The sequence below is a fragment of the Otolemur garnettii genome, unplaced genomic scaffold (assembly GCF_000181295.1).
Source record: "Otolemur garnettii isolate 467f Iridium unplaced genomic scaffold, OtoGar3 scaffold00015, whole genome shotgun sequence".
Lineage (NCBI taxonomy): Eukaryota > Metazoa > Chordata > Mammalia > Primates > Galagidae > Otolemur > Otolemur garnettii.
Window position 1 is genome coordinate 2,049,815 of NW_003852410.1, and position 17,760 is coordinate 2,067,574.

A 17,760-nucleotide genomic window follows, 5' to 3' on the forward strand; every position below is an offset into this window, starting at 1 on the left:
TCTCAGTTATTGCTTTAAAACATTCACATTCTACTCTTAGAAAGATTCACCTGTACCCCTATAAGGTAAACCTCAGAAGTAATCCCTCCTAACTCCCTCCCTCCACCCATTACCTATTCGTTTTTATATCAGTGCATATTGAAGTGATAACATTTTTGCCATATTAGATTAAACATAGTATATTATTAAAATTAATCTCACCTGTTTCTCTTTACTTTTTGTAATGTGGCTGCTAGAAATTGTGGCTTGCATTGAATTTCTATTAGAAAGTGTCGGTCTAGAGGCTCTGAGCTGGGAGCAACTCTGACCTCTAAGAGGATCAGAAATGTATGGGAGCGTTTCTAGATGTCACAGTGACTGGGAAATAAATATTACTGGTATTTGGTGAAGGGGATCCAGGCATGTAAGCATCTGTAATGTGCTAAAAAGGAAATGAAGAGTTTAAATTGAGGATATTGAGGCCCAAAGAAAGGAGGTAGCTTGTCCAAACTCACACAGGGAGTTGATGAAAGTGTTAACATCGGGACTCAGAGCACTTCCTTTTCAGTACAGTTTTGGCAGGCAAAGGAAAAGATGGTGTTTAAAGTCTTCATCACCACATTTCTGTCCAGGGAGCTGTCTTCTATGGCACTGTGCCTCTGAAGCCCAGGAGGGGATGGTATTAGAAGCCAAGTGCCACCTCTAGGGAGCTCCTGGTTCTTAGGAAAATTCCACTATGGAGATCCATTCTCCCTCACCCTGTGTTTGTGAAGGTGGAACCAGTTCCCCCAGCAAAACTCAGATTTGAAGTTAGACAACCTGGATTAGAATACAAACTCCTCACAAGCAAAGTCTTGGGGAAATCACTCCATCTCTCCACGTGTCTTTGCTCAGTTGTTGTGACAAGGACAATACCTTGTGTACAGAATTCCACAACTGCATGATCTACTTATTAACTAGGAGAAGAATTTGGCACTATGCTTCTGGCAGGTGGAGGACTTGTCCATTCATTTATTTGTTCAGTAAATATTTAGTGAGGACATAGTTGGTGCCAAACATTATCTAAGATCTTGGTGGTGTAGCAGTTTTAAGAACAGACAAGATCCCTTCTCCCATAGAATATAGTGTTTTCCAGTGGAGACAGACTGGCAGCAGATAAGTAAGCAATGAGTTATAAGCAAGAAAAATATTAATGATTAGCTATATGTAGAAAGAATTTAAATAAAGAAATGTGATATAAACAAGTATCTACTTTAAAGTGAGGAAGCTTTTCTCTGGACACAGAGAAAAGTTGAGATCAAAAGATAAAGAAAAGCCAGTCATGCAACTACCAAGGGCAAGAGAATTCTAGGCAGCAAATGCAAAGGCCTATTCGATGACCACACAGAAGGCCTCTGGGTCAGGACCATAGTATGCAAAGGAGGATGGCACAGTACATAGTATCTCAGAGGGTCCACTCTGATCTCAAAGAGGTTTACAAAAACAGAGTAAGAGGTTTGGATTTTATCCCGTTGTGTGGTGGGAGGTTATCGAAGGGTTCTAAAGCAAGGAAAAGATATGATATGATTTCTAATTTAAAGAGAGGGCCAGATACAGAAGCTCAAGCATTTAATCCCAGCACTTGGGGAGGCTAAGGTAGGAAGGTTGCTTGAGACCAGGCGTTTGAGACCAGCCTGGGCAGCATAGCAAGATACCATCTCTACAAAATGAAATAGAAAATTACTTTGACTACTGAGTCAGGACTGGATTGTAGGAAACAGGAAAACCAGTTAAAAAGAAAGTAGTCCAGGCAAGAGATAAGGGTGGCCTGGACTGAGATGGTACTGTTGAGATGGAGGGAAGTAGATTGATTTAAGTTATGAAGGAAAGAGAATTTTCAAGGATAATGCTTAGACTTCTGGCTGAAACAAGTAGGTAGATGGTGGTCCATTTATTGAGATGTTGAATACTTGAGTAGGTTCGGGGCATGGAAAAAAAGTGTTTTGGGGAACATTTAGGATTTGAGATACTAAGAATCACTTGGTGGCGAATAGATAAAGGAAATGGGGTCTGTAGAAGCAATGAAATATTATTCATCCATACAAAGAAATGAGTTCTGAATCATGGTATATGAATAAAACTCAAAAACATTATGCTAAGTGGAAGAAGATATATGCAAAAGACCACATATTGTATATCTCCATTTATACGACATGTCTCCAATAGACAAACTCACGCAGTAACTCAGGGTTGCCTGGAGCTAGAGGTGGGAATGAGGAGTGACTATAAGTGGGCTTGAGGGGAGGGGTCTTTCTCTTAGGATGGAAAACCTCTCAAATTGAATTCTGGTGAAAGTTGTATACCTTTGAATATTTACTTAAAAATGCATGTGAATCTGGAAGTCCAGGGAAGGGGACAATCTGAACCAAAGGGTTGAGAGTTCATAGTAAGCACTTGGGACCTCTTGGAGAGGGTGTATGGGAAAGAGTGGATAGGATGCCTGGGTATGCATCCTGGAGCATCCCTACATGTAGAGGTTTAAGTTTGGGCAGATGAGGAGGAGACAACAAGAGAAACTGAGGAATACTCTGTAGGGCAGGAAGGACACCTGGCATGTACAGAGTCAAGGAAATCAAGGGGAAAAGCTTTAAGAAGGGTTCACTGGGTGGAATGGTGCTGAGAGGTCAAGTAAGGTAAGGGCAGAGAAGACCATGCGCTTGGCCACAGGAGGACCACTGTTGACCTTGAGTGTTGATCTTGGCATTTGCAGACTCATCTCTAGGTGAGAACAGAGGCCTAACTGCGGTGGGGTAAGGAGAGAACAGGAGTGGAGGAAGCACAAGTGCCTGTAGACAGTTTGAGGGAGACTGCAGAAATGGGGACATATTGTAGTTAGAGGGAGAAATGGGGTCAAGAGATGGGTGCAGGCTCAGTGCCTGTAGCACAGTGGTTACAGCACCAGCCATAGGCGCCAAGGCTGGCAGGTTCAAACCCAGTCTGGGACAGCTAAACAATGACAACTGCAACAACAACAAAAAATAGCCTAGCGTTGTGGTGGGCGCTTGTAGTCCCAGCTACTTGGGAGGCTGAGGCAAGAGAAATGCTTAAGCCCAAGAGTTTGAGGTTGCTGTGAGCTGTGACACCATGGCACTCTACCAAGGGCGACATAGCGAGACTCTGTCTCAAAAAAAAAAAGAGATGGGTGCTGAGCTAGGTCATATATACTGTGTTTTCCCCAAAATAAGACACTGTCTTATATTTTTTTCTCAAGAAGACACACTAGGGCTTATTACCAGGGGATGTCTTATTTTTATTAAGTATAATACAACAATCTACATTTATTCAAATACAGTTAAGTCATCTTCTTCTGGAACCTGACAGGGGGAGCTGACCTCGTTGGTGGGGCTGGCGCTAGTGATCCGTGAACTCCTTTCCCCTAGCTGTTTGCACGTGCTCAATAGGATGCCTGTGTGCAAGTGCCAACAGCTGGAAGAAAGGAGCTGTGGCAGATAAAAGGTATTCCAGTCTTCTTTACTGCTCTGCACCGAAATGCAGGGCGTGGCTATGCAGATACGCTGCATAGCTACGCCTATCACTAGGTCTTATTATCGGCGTAGGGCTTATATTTAACAAATGCATAGAAATCCTGCTAGGGCTTATTTTTTGGGTAGGTCTTATTTTCGGGGAAACATGGTATCTGGAATGTTTACATGGGTTGGAAATGGTCCAGAAGAGAAGAGATAGGCGATGCCAGAGAGAAGGGAGACCCTTGCAGAAGCTGAGGACCTGAAAAGGGCAGAGGGTGTGGAAGCCAGAGCACAGAACCCAGAGCACCAGGATGTTTGGGCTTTGGCGGGAGCAGGATGCTTCCTCCAGAGAGCCAGGAGAGGAGGCAGGGAGGGACAGGAGAGGGTGGACGGGTCGGTTCATCCCCTAGAGGCACGCAGACGGAAAATCCATCCTACTGATTTTCTTTTCCAGTGAAAATATCTAAAGCTGAGAACGAAGGCAGGAGCGGGAGGGTAGCAGGGGGAAGGTCAAACAAGAAGGTGCCTGAGGCTGGGATCCTTCAGTGCCAGGAACATGCCAGGGGCTCAGTGACACTGAATGTCTTTGCTGACATTAAACAATGCAGGAATTCTTGAACTTGGGTAGGCATAGGAGGGATAGCCTGGGGTGGTTGTTAAAATGCAGATTCTTGGGTTCCTACCTTGAAACTGAAATTGCAATTTAGGAGAACCACGGGAGAGCCAAGAAATCTGCATTTTTAGCCAGAGCCCCAGAAATTTCTGATGCAAGTGGCCAGCAGATTGTAATTTCAGAATCATTGAAAATATGTATATGAACAATAACATAAGCCTTGCAAATAGGGGGCTTTTAATAAAGAATTAATAAAAAGCAGTTCTTTTCAACAGATGATACCTTAGGCATAATTAGATTTCACATTTCACAGAATAATTAAGACCAGTTGTTTTTTGTTCTTAGAAAAAGATGAATATTCTCTGGCTTTTAAAAAAGCAATTAAACATCCATGTATACTTTTCTTTCCAGGAGAAAGAGCAGAGTGCGGCACCACCAGGTGAGAGCGGGAGAACCTTTGCTTTCACCGGCTGCCTGGGGCGGGAGCGGGATGAAGCGGGTGGGGCTGGGGTGGGGAGTGCGGATCCTGCTGAGAGCTAGAGAAGCCTGGATGGCTGTTCCCAGGGCTGGTGTGTGGAAGGAAAGCACAGTAGCTGCTGCGGCTGCCGGCTGGCTTAGCGCAGCTTGCGATGGCGAGGCCACGCCCCTCCAGCTGGCTGGGCGCGGGGAGGTAGGGTCGCTTTGGGAGCTGCTCTGGGGCAGGGGGCATCTTCCCTTTGCTCTGTCCATCAGGTGGGACAGTAATCTCTATTTCAGACTGGCTAAAGGCAGCCAGGAGAGGCCAGAGGCCGGTGAGGACGGGGTGGGGGGAGCGCGGGGGGTCCACTGACCGCTCTCCCACCTGCTACGTGATTGCTTGAGCCAGGGTCACGGGTGCCAAGGCTTTGGGTGTAGTTGGGATTGCGCACAGCTGGGCACACGCATGCGCACCTGCACACAGGCGCCCGCGCGGAGCACACCCTGGCTCGAACCTCCCCAGCACTTGGATGGGCAGACAGAAAGTGACACAGAGGCAATTTCTCCAGCTTGTCCTCCACCTTTTGCGCTTTTCCCTGAGCAGAACAGAGCCAGTGAACACCTAGCATTCAGCAGCTGATAATGGAGGGGCTGACTTTTCCTCCCCTTTTAGAGAGTTCAGATTCCCTAAGCAGCCCTGTCACCGTCCAGACTGTTCCCTAGAACCCATTCATTTCTGAGTTCCCTGCAATAGCTGTGGCACTGCCCAGCTGGAATTCAGCCAGTGGCCCACAGTCCCGCGCTTTCCTACCCTGTGGCAGCTGACAGCTACTTTTTGACCTGAGGGCATTCTTTTCCTTCCCACAAATTCTTCCCAGTGGCTCAGATTCCTGGAAAGCTGTCACATTTGGCAAGAGAAAAGATGAACCCTCAACTCTCTCCTGTTCCTTGGGAAGGGAGTAGGCAGGGCAGAGACTTGGAAAGCAATAGGGTTCTCAGTTTCCTGAGCCCAGGATGAGACCTTGGAGAGCTTTCCAGAAGTTCGGCCTGTGCAGCTGTTCCTCTGGGCCCAGCACAATTTGGGAACATCAGGATGACTCCCTCCAGGCGAGGCCCTTCCAGCACATGGGGTGGCAAATGTGCAGGGTCACTTTCGAAGAACTTTTTAGAAACAAACCCATTACAGTTTTTTTTTTTTTTTCCTGGCAAGAAGATATTGTTATAGTCCCAAAACAACAGAAGCCATATTTTATGCCAAATTCTGCTAATAGTGAAACAGATGGGGGACGAACTGAGCTGTCCCTCACTTCCTCCTCATTCCTAGAACTCACGTAGAGAAGATGTTCCAGCAAATTGCAGAAGAGGAGATCTGTAATCATACCCTTGGCCACGTCTCAGGTCCTCCCTCAGGGGAAAGTGGAGGGTTTGTTTTGTTTTTTTAATAAAGCCCTATGAGGTGTTGTCTTCCACACCCTCTTTGACCTAGGGCCTGGGAAATTCTAGCTGAGATTTAGCAGACCTCCCACTTAGATACCCTGCTCTATTTGCGGCCACACTGCACTAAATTGCAGGCCTAGCCCTCAGCACTCTGGCCCCTGGAAAAGGTCAAAGACAACTTTGTTAGTAAGCTAAAAGTTTCCCTTAGCTGCAAAACAGTTATTTAAGGTGTAGAACCTGTCACCAACGTGGAAGTGGCTGTAAAATTTGTCTTAAAGGCCTTGAGTGAAATGTCTGTGTATTGTGGCTCTTTCCGTATCTTCTATGCACTCCTGCACGTGGTCAGTGTCATTTGGAATCATCCTCATGTTCCCAAAATGTGTCAGTCCCGTCAGCCAAGTTGCTGTTGACCTTGTATACATGGACCAGTTTTGCACATGGGCTGTAGCATGGTGTATGTTTCTCACACTTAAGAATCTCATATTAGAATAGCCCAAATTCCTATTAACTCCGTAATTTGGGCAGCAGACATGACAGTGCACTAAAAAAGCCAATCGTTAAGGGCAAAGCGAGATGCAAATGTAAAGTTTGTTTATTGTGATTCAGATGAACTGGCCTCCCGGGTCTTACCTAGGTCTACCCGGCCTGAATGGGGGTGGAGACACTTGAGATCTCGTACAAATAGATGCAGTGAGGTAACTAACACCCATGCACAGCCTCTACGAGCCTGACTGCCACTGAACAATATTGCCACCAGTTTGAATGCTGACCTCCAGGTCTATTGAGTCATCTAAGGACATTTTTAGGCACATCCTTTTAGTCACAGGCTAATTTTGAGGCTAATTCCTGTGTTGCCAACACCTGTTAATTTTGATTGTGATTGAAAGGCAGAAAGGGGACATTGGTCTCTGGTTTCTCTTTCTTCCTCTCTGTGGCTTTCTCTGTTCTGTTTTCCCTGCCTCTCTCTTTCTCTTTCTTTCCTTTTTGCTCTGCAACTGAGCAGCAGAAGAGATGGAAGGCTTAGGCTGCCCCACTTTCCTTGGCTGAGCTGTCCCCCTGCTCCCCACTTTGTGCCCCACCCAGCATTTCAGTAAGTCGATGTAGATTTGATATCGTGCAAAGTTGGGATAGCTACGTTTCCTTGTCAGTGCACAGAGCATCACACAAAGAAAGAAATCCTGGTATGATTCAGTCTTTCGCTTTCTGGATTGAACAGGAAAAATGGGAAAACAAATCCTATTTTCCTTTTATTCCACTTTGTAAAATTTAAGAAAAAACAAAAACACATGTATTTCACAGAACTCCTCTAGTTGGGCACTCTAGATTTTTCTTTTTATACATTGGGTGTCTAACACCTACATTAAAGAGACTCTACTCTTACTGGCCATGAGAATTTAATAGATCCTTTGTTCTATGATACAAGTCACTTTCTCAATTTCACATTCAACACTGGAGACCCTAGTAGGAAGAGCTGAATTCTACCTCCAGCCTCAGTCACATGTTATTAATATGAACTTGGGCAAGTTTCTTCATCTCTCATAGGCTTATTTGCCTTCTATGTTAAACGGGTTTAATAATTCTTGCCTACCTCACAGGGTTGTTGTGAGGTTCTGGTGCAATGTGAGATAAGGAAACGATCTGGGAAGATTCAAAAGCAAAAACCCAAAACACTACGAAAACAAAGTGACAATGTCTCTATCCTCAAGTTATTTCTAATACCCTAACTTAAAGCCTATGGCCTTATGTCACATTTTTGGCACTCTGTTTTGCCTTTGGACATTTAAAAGCATGTCTATTGTAAGAAATCCCAACCCCACATAGACACATCCTCAAAAAAGAAGTAATTTTTAAGAAAGAAATGACATGGACTTAGCTAACCAAATTGACATAGAACCAAGATGGGCTTGAAATAATCTTGCCTGTTGTTTCTTTTCCAAATTTTGATCTGTGCTGTTATTTTGGTTCCATTGTTTGGGTGGCATGATATTTGGATTCAACTGTGTCTTTGCCCATGCATGTCCTGGAGCTAGCAGCATTTGCTCAGTACTCAAAGGCCTTGGAAATGTTAGTTGGAGTTCACTAGGGAGCTAGGCTGCTGTCCACACATGCCCCGTAAACAGAGGCAGTGTGGACCTCATTTATCTTGATCGGCTTCAGTCCAGAAGTATTCCTGCCCATTCACAAAAGTCTGTTAAGACTTCTGGGGGACCAGGTCTTTGCTTGTGACATATGGACATTATCTGTGCCTGGCAGGGTCCTCAATTGTTGCTTCCCAAATTTGAAACTGAGCCATTTGAAAATAAACTCCCTTTCTTGGTTAGGGGCCTTCTTCCTACTCTCAAAAAACCCCTTGTCCCCAAAGGCCAGCAGCATTGAGTTAGGCCACCTTGGGTGGCGAAATGAGCAAATAAGCCAACACAGGTATATGCATGGTGAGCTATTCCGGAAACAGGTCCAGTGTTTGTGGCTGTTTCACTGTTCCTGGTGAACTGTGCTGTGGTTTTCCCTCCCTGTGGCCAAGAGGGGCGCGTACTTTAGGAACTAAAATCCTAAAGTAGAGCAAGACACTTTCAACCTGACCCCAGGCAAGGGTTAATGGGGTTTATTTCCTTGGCTGGAAATAAAAAAGGCTCCCTGATTCTGGCCTGGTTGGAAGGGCCTGGAGTTGGAGCCAAAGGGGCCTGGGCTTGGGGCCCAGCTTTGGCCAGCTCATTTTCAGAGAGGCCTTTAGTTTCTGCCTTTGTAAAATGGGGCCATAGGTACAGGGTAGAGGTGTTGATAAGTGTGATAATAGATTTGAAAGTGCTTTAATCGAAGGTGTACTTGACGAGAAAACAAGATCTTACCATCATCTAGGGTCACCTAGAGACCCCAAAGAAGCTGCAGCTGCCCTGGTGGCAACAGTTTCTTCATTTTCGAAATGAGAATAACGGTTACCTGACTCTTGGACCCAGGAAACAAAGATGAGTCAAGTATATTTGAAATGCCAAGAGGCATTAGGAAGATCAGTGTCCTGGTACATTGGGAGTTGAGACTAGGTGATAAATTGAAGCCAAAATAATGAAAATTAACCCTCCTGATCACTTTTGAAAGTCTCTTGCTTTCCTGGGCTACAGATTATGTGTGTCTCCCCTGAGTCCCCCTCCATCTGGTCAGCTTTGCAGGATGACAGCCTCTGGAGTTTCAGTGGTTTCTTGTGATACTACACGTGCTATCTCTTTCCCCTAAGATGTAGAATGCCTTTATGTTATGTAAGAGCTGCTCCTGCTTGGCATCGTGGGTAAATTATTATAAGATCCCCTAAAACATCCAAAGGCCTTCAGATGGAACATTGGAAACCAATGTGTTTGGGGGGGTGTCAGGGGCTTCCATTTGCATTTTGTGCCCTCCAGTCATGGGTTTTAAAAGCATCTCTCCCAGTTGTATGTTTCTGTTGTTGCTTTCTTGATTACTTTTGTTCCGTTTTCCCCTAGGCCCCCCTGTCTTCCCCCTAAACCACAGAAAATGAGGAGACCTAGGCCTCTCTCAGTGTATAGCCATAAACTCTTTAACGGCAGTATGGAAGCGTTCATTAAGGTACTTCCTGGGGAGCTGCAGAGTCCGAGAATGCGCCCAATGTAATGGCAGCCTCTCTCCACCCTCCTCCCCACCAGCTGACAGCCCTACCCTCCTCCCCACCAGCTGACAGCCCTGCCCTCCACCAGGCCCTGTCCAGCTAGTTCCTCACAGCAGCCTGCTCTTACCTGCAGTGAGAGCTTCTCATCCAAGCTGCTTTGGCCTCTGACCAGTCACCCCTAAGTGCCCCTGTGAGTCTCAGCCTGAGGGGGCGGGTTCAGATCATGATGGAGCCTAGTGAAGTTCAAGTAGGGTTGAAATGGCAGACAGTGGTCCCAGCCAGCCGTGCTTCAGAAACTGCAGTCCTAACCCCTGAGGGTAACTCAGAGGAACCCTGGGTCTTCATGTCACAACCATGTCTCCCAAGGGGAAATGAACTGAAAGCACCACAGAGAAAATCCCTGCAGGTAACTGTGTGTGTTTACCCAAGTGAATTTTTTAAAATTTGCGTATATACTAGCAAGGGAAATGCATGCTATTTTTATGAGACAACATCCTTCCACCTAGTTTTGCCGCTGGTTAGGTGGTTTGGAAGAAGGGAGGAAGCTGAGATAGCCCTTTTCAAATTCTGGGTTAACCCTTTTACACCTTAAACTAGAAATGCAAACACTTCAGTTAGTTGAGTTTGTCTTTCCTGTAAAGGGTATAAAGGCAAGCCATCCCAGGTGTAAGGGCTCAGTGCAAATTAAGATGATAATGGGGTTGCAGAGGGCAGCAGGTGGGGAAATACCTGAAGAGAGGGATTCTTAACATTATATAGGGAACAGGGCAGGCAGGTACCTGCCAGATATTTGAGAGCTCACCACTATTCAGCAAAGACACAGGGAAGAAGATGTGTGTCAATCAGGAGAAAAGTAAAGCCTCTTGGGCTTTGCTGATGATTTGGGGGTCATAAAAATTGCCCCTGCTCTGACTCTCCACCCCTGGTCCTCAGGGTACAGCACAGGACAGTGAGGGACTGGATAGGGTGGTCTCAGACAGCGGGAGTGGATAGGCAAGCTCACTATGAGTGTCTGATAGTCCCTGCCTGTGGGCTGAGTTCTAGAAAAGTGGAAGACTAGGGCCTAAGGTGAGATTGCCCAGGGGCAGGGAATGCCAAGGGCTGTTTCATGAAGAGTATACCTAGGAGGACAGAAGCATAGAGGACGCCCATGAACAGGGGCCCTGCCGGGTGCATCAGGAGAGAGGAACTGCTTGGTCCAGACTGAGTGGTTCACCATCCACTGAGTGGTGGGAGGATGAGGCTGGATCAAAGGGGTCTTCCCTCTTCATCCTCCCCCCTCTCTCCTCCAAGACTTTCTTCTCATTCACTTCAGCCCCTGAAAGAGCCATGCTCCATGGCTGAGAGGGGACTAGTTACTCTTCCTGCCCTCAAGTTGTTTATAGTGGAGCTTGGGAGGTTTTAAACACAAAAGGCAGGAAGCACAGGGTGATTCAGGATGCGCACCTGGTGAATTATCCCCACAAGAATAAATTCTGAGCAAGAAGAGCCAGAAGCTCTAGCACAGGAGGCCTGCTCAGGGGCTTTGAAGGAAGGATAGGAATAAAGAGCAGAGGAATAGGACAGTAGGACGGAAGGCTCAGAGACAGGGACACCTCCCCGATTTGCTTAGGTCTTTGGGAGTGGGTGATCAGTCAGGATACTTGGAAGGAATTAGTTCTTATTTGCTATTATAATAATATCTGAAAAGTATGGGTTCTGTTGAATTAAATAGTCTTTTAATAGAGAGTTCCTCCATATAATGCACAACTATAAAGTAATCAGACTATTCCTTCTGATCAACACATCAGAACTTACACGAGTGTTTGCCCTTGACACACACAGTCACCTTGGAAATCACCTTCTTATTCTAAATAGTTCCCCATTGCTGCAACTGCTTTGCTCAACGGTCTTTAGAGACCATAGCATGGCCTTTACCAGTAGTGCCAAAACTTGGTCGTAGAATGGAGCGCCTTGTCTTCAGAATAAAAAGCTCCATTCGAAGTTCTGCTTTGTAAACCCCATTGAAGATACAAAATGACAAGAGGACTGACTATGCTACAGTGGGGCTGGTCGAATGGGTCTGAAAAGAGACCCCAACGAGGGCCCACCCAGAGCACCTGAGCATGGCAGCCTTGTTGGAATAAGTGCACAGCCTGCTATGGGGACGACTGGAGGAATAATACTCCTTTGCCTGGGGAAAACAAGGCATATTTGTTAAACAAGATTGCATATCTTTATTGTCACACTGTATGCATCTTATACCTTGCCCGCTATGACCTAGGTAGTCAACACGGCACACAGAACAGTTTTACTCTCAAGAATTATTAACTTTCAGGGAAAGTGAAGGCATTAAAATATATTCATCCCTACAATTATTGGGAACAGAGTTTAATTTTCTATGATAATTCACATGCTGTTTCAAAGAACACTAAACTAGGAGCCCCTAGCTTTGGAAATCCACACCCGTGAAAAGTTTTTCAGTAAAATATCATTGTGAAGATGCCATGATTTATGATGGTTTAGGGGACAGCGGATAAAAGAGTTTATACTTTTCCAGGACGCTCCCTGAAAACCAACCCCATTAAAATCCCAGATTTTTTCCCCCTCTCAGACAGAAGGAAACCCCATTTTTATAGAGTCCATTTTGTCAGTAAGAGTCAAGTTTGAAGCCCAGGAGGTTCACTCCTGGGGCAGGGGCAGAGTCCCCATCTTGTTTCCGTGTGAGTTTGTGAGAAAGATTAAATGAGCTAATACCACATGTCTGAGATTGGACAATGAAGTTCATGAACTCACCCCCCAAAAAATGCTGTGTACCTCATAGCCTCATATCACTAGGGTCGCCTTCATGGTGCTCTCTTGGGAGGCTAATGCACTGAGACCAGCGCCTGTTTCACCTTTCAAAGCAATTTTGGAACTCTTTTTCTGAAATGGCCGTCAGAGCTGTCATTGTAAGAAGTCTGACAATTATGTTCGTGAACTCATACTAGAGAAAGTGCTTTAAAGAAACTGCAGACTGGGTGCTGGCGTCAGTGCATAGCTTCCCAGGAGGAGCACTTTGAGGGTAACCGTAGTAGCACTTTCTCTGGGATGAGTTCACAGACTCAGTCATCTGACCTCCTATGTTATGTGTCTAGAGCACTGGCTGGTACGCAGTAAGCCTCTGTAAGTATTACCTGTCATCGTTCACATTAGTTTAAGACATTGCTCTTAGAGGCCCATTTGATCAAACTGGGCTATTTGCTCAGTTTGAGGATCCAGGTGGGCTCAGCCAGTGTGCCAGTTAGCAGATAATGCCAGTTGCTGGGATGCCAAGAACTGGACAGATGGCACTGGCTGGAAGACGCACATGCTTAAGGAGCCTGGATGAGACACAGCACCCGTCCTCGAGACTGACCGCTGCACCCTGGAAGGAAAGAATAGACGGGCGTCGTCAGTGGCTTTTAGTGAAAACCAAGGCTCCAGGCAGCCCCAAGACTATGGCGGTGTCTCACTCTACCTCCCTCCCTCTAGGCCTCCCCCAGCTTTTGTGTTCCCAGGGAAGTTGTCGGTGACAGTGTGAGGGTCAGGAGGGCAGGAAGGGGAGCAGAGCCAAGCAGACACCCAGGAAGTGCTACCCAGGGCATGTGGTAGGAATCAGGTGGGTTCCTGTTGGACCCTGTGCACACAGCCCCTGAGAGACATGATCTTGGTAAAAGTGAACATTTTACCAAGAATGGGTTTCTGGAGCTGAACTCCAGGCAGTATTCCAGCAGACTTACAGGATGTACTTTCTGTTTAGTGGGCTTACCTTCGTGGTCTTAGGTAAGCTTGTGTTGAGGAGGAGCAAGGCATGGGGAGAGGAGGCCTTCAGCTCCTGCATGCACTTCGGCCAGGACTGAAGGAGGTCCCTCTGTCCACTGGAGTCTGGAGGGAGGTTAAGGCAGCCACATGGGAAGGCTGGCTGGGGCAGCTCCCAGAAGTCCTGCGAGGCACTGCAGCTCAGGGGTGGCCCTCCCCAGGGGCAGGCTATCGGGCAGACTCCCCAGGACCTGTGCTGGCTGCCATTGCATTCCGGCGTTCCCGGACTCTGAAGGATCTGCTTACTCTAACTGATCTGATTCCTGCATAATCTTTTCTTTTTCTCCTGCTGTGCTGCCTGTTTATTTTTTGTTATCAGAGGAAGAAGAAATGCTCGAACCAGGAACCAGGTATTTACTAGAAAGGCCCGTTAGCCCCATTCATCTGGAGGGAACCCATCTTTAGTACCAACTTCCAGGTCCCAGTCCACCTGGTCCTAGCCTGCTGCTGTTGTCCTCTCCCTGACAATAGTCAAGCAAGGAAAGAATTCACACGTGGAGTGTGACGTGGCCAAGAAGGCGTCTGAATCCACACCGCCTCTCCAAGAGCATATGACATACGCCATAGTATGAGGAGGCTAGTAATTTAACTTGGTCCCTTTTTAAGAAAGTTTAAGAACTTTCTTCTAACATTCTTTAAGTGACCTGGAATAACAGAGAGGCCAACCAATCATGAACTCCAAAAGAATATTGCTCCTTGCCCAGCTGTCTGTGGCTGCAGACCAGTCCAGGGAGATGTCATTGAAAGTGCACTCACACCCCAGGAGTTACATCTTACTCAGCCTTTTTGGCCGCTAGCTGGCCAGTGGCTGACATTAACTGCTTCTGGAGGTTTTCTTTGTGACATGTTTACTGTTAAACAAAGTATGCATCTGGGCATTTAGTTGTAAGATCTTAAAGAGTGTAAAAGTACCACCAGGTGCAGTATTAGGATGAGGACTTGAACCTGCCTTTTCCTCCCGAGCACTGGGGGAATGCTGTTGAATTGGGGCAGAGTGGAGCAGGAGGCAGAGAACTCTGCAAGGCCAGACGCCCGCCCTCTCCACGCAGTGGGTTCCCTCTCCCTTGCCCCAGGTATGCCTGTCCAGCTTCCTGAGCCCAGATTCCTTGCCAGCTGGGTAAGAAGACAGAGCATTTCTTTAAAACCATCATAGCTATGCCTTTTTCTGCACATAACTGAACATTCTCTGTCATTAACTGTTTGTGGAGACTTTAGGATTAGCAGTTCCTTGCTTGTTTTCCTACTAATCTGATGGTACTAACGTTCTGGCTTGAGTTAATAACTTGTGTTTGCAATGTCTTTTTCCTGTGGGGGTTGCCAAGCCCAATAAAGCTCACAAAGTCTTTCTTTCTTAAGGATTCGGGACAAGCTATACCGCTTGTAGTCGAGAGCTGCATCCGATACATCAATTTATATGGTAAGCTCCATCTCGGGTCAGTTTGTTCAGCAATCTCTAGAATAGGAGCCAGGCTGTTCTGGTAGGAAATGAGATTCTAATTCATCCTGGAAGACTTCCCATCACTGCTCTGCTCCCGAGGGGAAGAGGCTTCATGGAACGGCTGTTCTTCTGAGTGCTGTCTTTTGAGCTTCATGTGTGTCTGGGGGATGGAGGTCCTGGTGAGGGGACCCAGGACCTAGGGAGACTGAGGAGCAGGCGCAGCGAGGGTACTGGCCGGAGAATTATTTTAGGTTTTTCCCGTACTCCCATCCAACCCCAGAGATCTGTGCTTTGAGCATTGAATGGCGTTGGCCAATAAACCAGCCAATACTACTAGATTATAAGCTCCATGAAGGAAATTTTGTATGGGATTTGTTAACCATGGTGTCACCAAAGCACAGTAGATAACGTGTGCCTATCCACTTACTCATTCCTCCAAAACTATATTTATCGAGTGCATTACAGGTACAGTTTTGGACAATAGGAATATAGGTGTGAATTAGACAGGTACGATGCCTGCCCCGGCTTGCTTACATTTCCAATACAAAGGGCAAGGAAATAAAAAAGCAGAAAAATAAATATAACTTCTGGTAGTGAGAATGTCATTATCTGAAATTAAAAGGAGATAGAGAATGGCTGTGGGAAGAGGGGATTGCTTCGGCTAAGTTGGGAAGAGGAGAGCTCTCCAAGGGGTGATATTTGAACAAAGTCACAAAAGCAGCCAGCCGTGTAGTGCAAGTGGAGAGGATGGAGAATGGCAAGTGGAAAGGCCCAATATGGGAAGGAAGGTCATTGTGGCTGGGTGGTAATGAGCCAGAAGGATGAATCAGACTCAGGTGGTAGAAATTCAATATTATTCAACTAAAAAGATGAATAAAGGTTTATTGAGCACATATTATGTACAAACCAAACTTTGAATAAAGCCTGCCCTTTGGGAGTAAACACTTCCTAAATTATAATGTAGAGAATTATTTATTTTTTTTTCTTTTAATAGAGACAGAGTCTCACTTTATCACCCTCAGTAGAGTGCCATGGCATCACAGCTCACAACAACCTCCAACACCTGGGCTTAGGTGATTCTCTTGCCTCAGCCTCCTGAGTAGCTGGGACTACAGGCGCCCACCACAACGCCCGGCTGTTTTTGTTGCAGTTTGTCTGGGGCCGGGTTTGAACCTGCCACCCTTGGCATATGGGGCCAGTGCCCTACCCATTGAGCCACAGGTGCTGCCCGAGAATTATTTTATATAGAAAAACAGACAAGGAAAGCATCACATTCTCCCCCAGTAATTCCCATTTCAGATGAGGCAGGCCCTTTAATTTCTGTAATCCTATAGACTGCTGTTACATAGTTACTGCTGGGAGAAACATGTTTTTTAAAAGGAGATTGTTTTTCTTTAATAATTTAATCTCTGCACCCCCATCTCCTTGATTCGCTCTATAGTCTAGCTTTCCTTAAAGTCAGGGTCTGTGTAGGGGAAGGAAATAGCATCGATATAAACTTCTACCAGCCTTTTCCTTCAAGCCCAGACAGGAGATGACAGTCATATGAAGCAGATGACCAGATGTATTTCACTGCAAAGGACATTTCTGGGTTTCTGCCAGGACATCTTCATTGGGAATGACTCTGTTATTTTAAAGGATGGGTAGGGAGAGATAAGCAATGAGGAGAGTCACTGATACTCCCAGTGGATTGATGAGCGAAGGTCAAATGGCAATTACTATTTCCTTTGTTTGTTTCTTTTTAGGACTTCAGCAGCAGGGGATCTTCAGAGTGCCAGGATCTCAGGTGGAAGTCAATGACATCAAAAATTCCTTTGAGAGAGGTGGGTGCAGAGTGCCTATCCCGAGCTTGAGGCCAGGGGAAACCAGGGTGGGTGTTAACACATGTCTTAGAGCTAGTGGTGTGCAGGACTGGCTTGCACCAGTTTGCAAGAGTTGATTGTGCACATCTTTCCCAGCGTGGCCTTCAGTGACTTCGCCCTGGTAGCTTGAAAGCTGTGGCTGCAGTGTTTACACCACAGATATTGGCAAACACTGTGATCTTTTAATTTCCTGCAGAGCTGTTAAGTAGATTCTTCCTTCTCCTCCTCTCCCTCCCCCTCCTCCTCCTCTCTCTTCTCCTCTCCCTCCTCTTCCTCCTCCTCCATCTCCTACTACCACTGCTTGTGGGTGAGTTTCTCCAGTGGACTGTACAGTGGTTGCAGGGAAGGAGGGCCCTTTAGAGATTCTGGAATATTTACGAGTCTGTAAAGGACACTGCATTTCAGAAAAGTTGGAAGAACATGGACAACAGTGGCTTTTAGAACACCCCAAGTCTTAATTTTCTATGTAATATTTATTGCAAGCTATACATTGAGAGGAAGAGATCATACACTCCCTCTACCCCTGGAGAAGTGATCTAGTCCTCACTTTGATTAAGTGAGATAGCTGGGTGTGGTAGCTCATACCTGTAACCCTAGCACTCTGGGAGGCTGAGAAGGTGGATTGCTTGAGCTCAAGAATTCGAGACCAGCCTGAGCAAGAGGAAGACCCTGTCTCTACTGAAAATAGAAAAACTAGCTGGGTGCTGTGGCAGGCACCTGTAGTCCCAGCTATCTGGGAGGCTGAGACAAGAGGATCACGTGAGCTCAAGAGTTTGAGGTTTGCAATGAATCGCTACCTCAGGTGACTGAGTAGAGACTCTGTCTCAAACAAAAAACAACACCACCAAAAACCAAATACAAATGAAATAGACCACCAGAACAGGGCACATGTGATATGTTTGGTATAATATATTTGTCTTGGCCTTAGACTCCCTGATGGAGACAGAGGCTGGTGACAGTGTCCACGCAAAGCAAAGAGTCACCATATCAGAAAAAACTTGATTCTCCTGACACTTCTGCCTCTGAATACCCAG

At 46.2% G+C, this 17,760-nt stretch overlaps 1 protein-coding gene across 2 annotated transcripts in view; it reads left to right on the forward strand.

Annotated features, from left to right (window-relative positions):
- SRGAP3 (SLIT-ROBO Rho GTPase activating protein 3) overlaps positions 1-17,760 on the forward strand; it is a 253,632-nt gene that overhangs the window by 195,746 nt on the left and 40,126 nt on the right. The window contains exons 11-14 of one of the 2 annotated variants that reach the window (XM_003785468.2): positions 4,510-4,537; positions 13,746-13,776; positions 14,783-14,843; positions 16,610-16,687. In XM_003785468.2, the coding sequence (XP_003785516.1) occupies positions 4,510-4,537; positions 13,746-13,776; positions 14,783-14,843; positions 16,610-16,687 (198 nt within the window). Of the gene's footprint in view, positions 1-4,509; positions 4,538-9,464; positions 9,568-13,745; positions 13,777-14,782; positions 14,844-16,609; positions 16,688-17,760 lie in introns of both variants that reach the window. The other variant, XM_003785467.2, reaches the window with a different exon arrangement.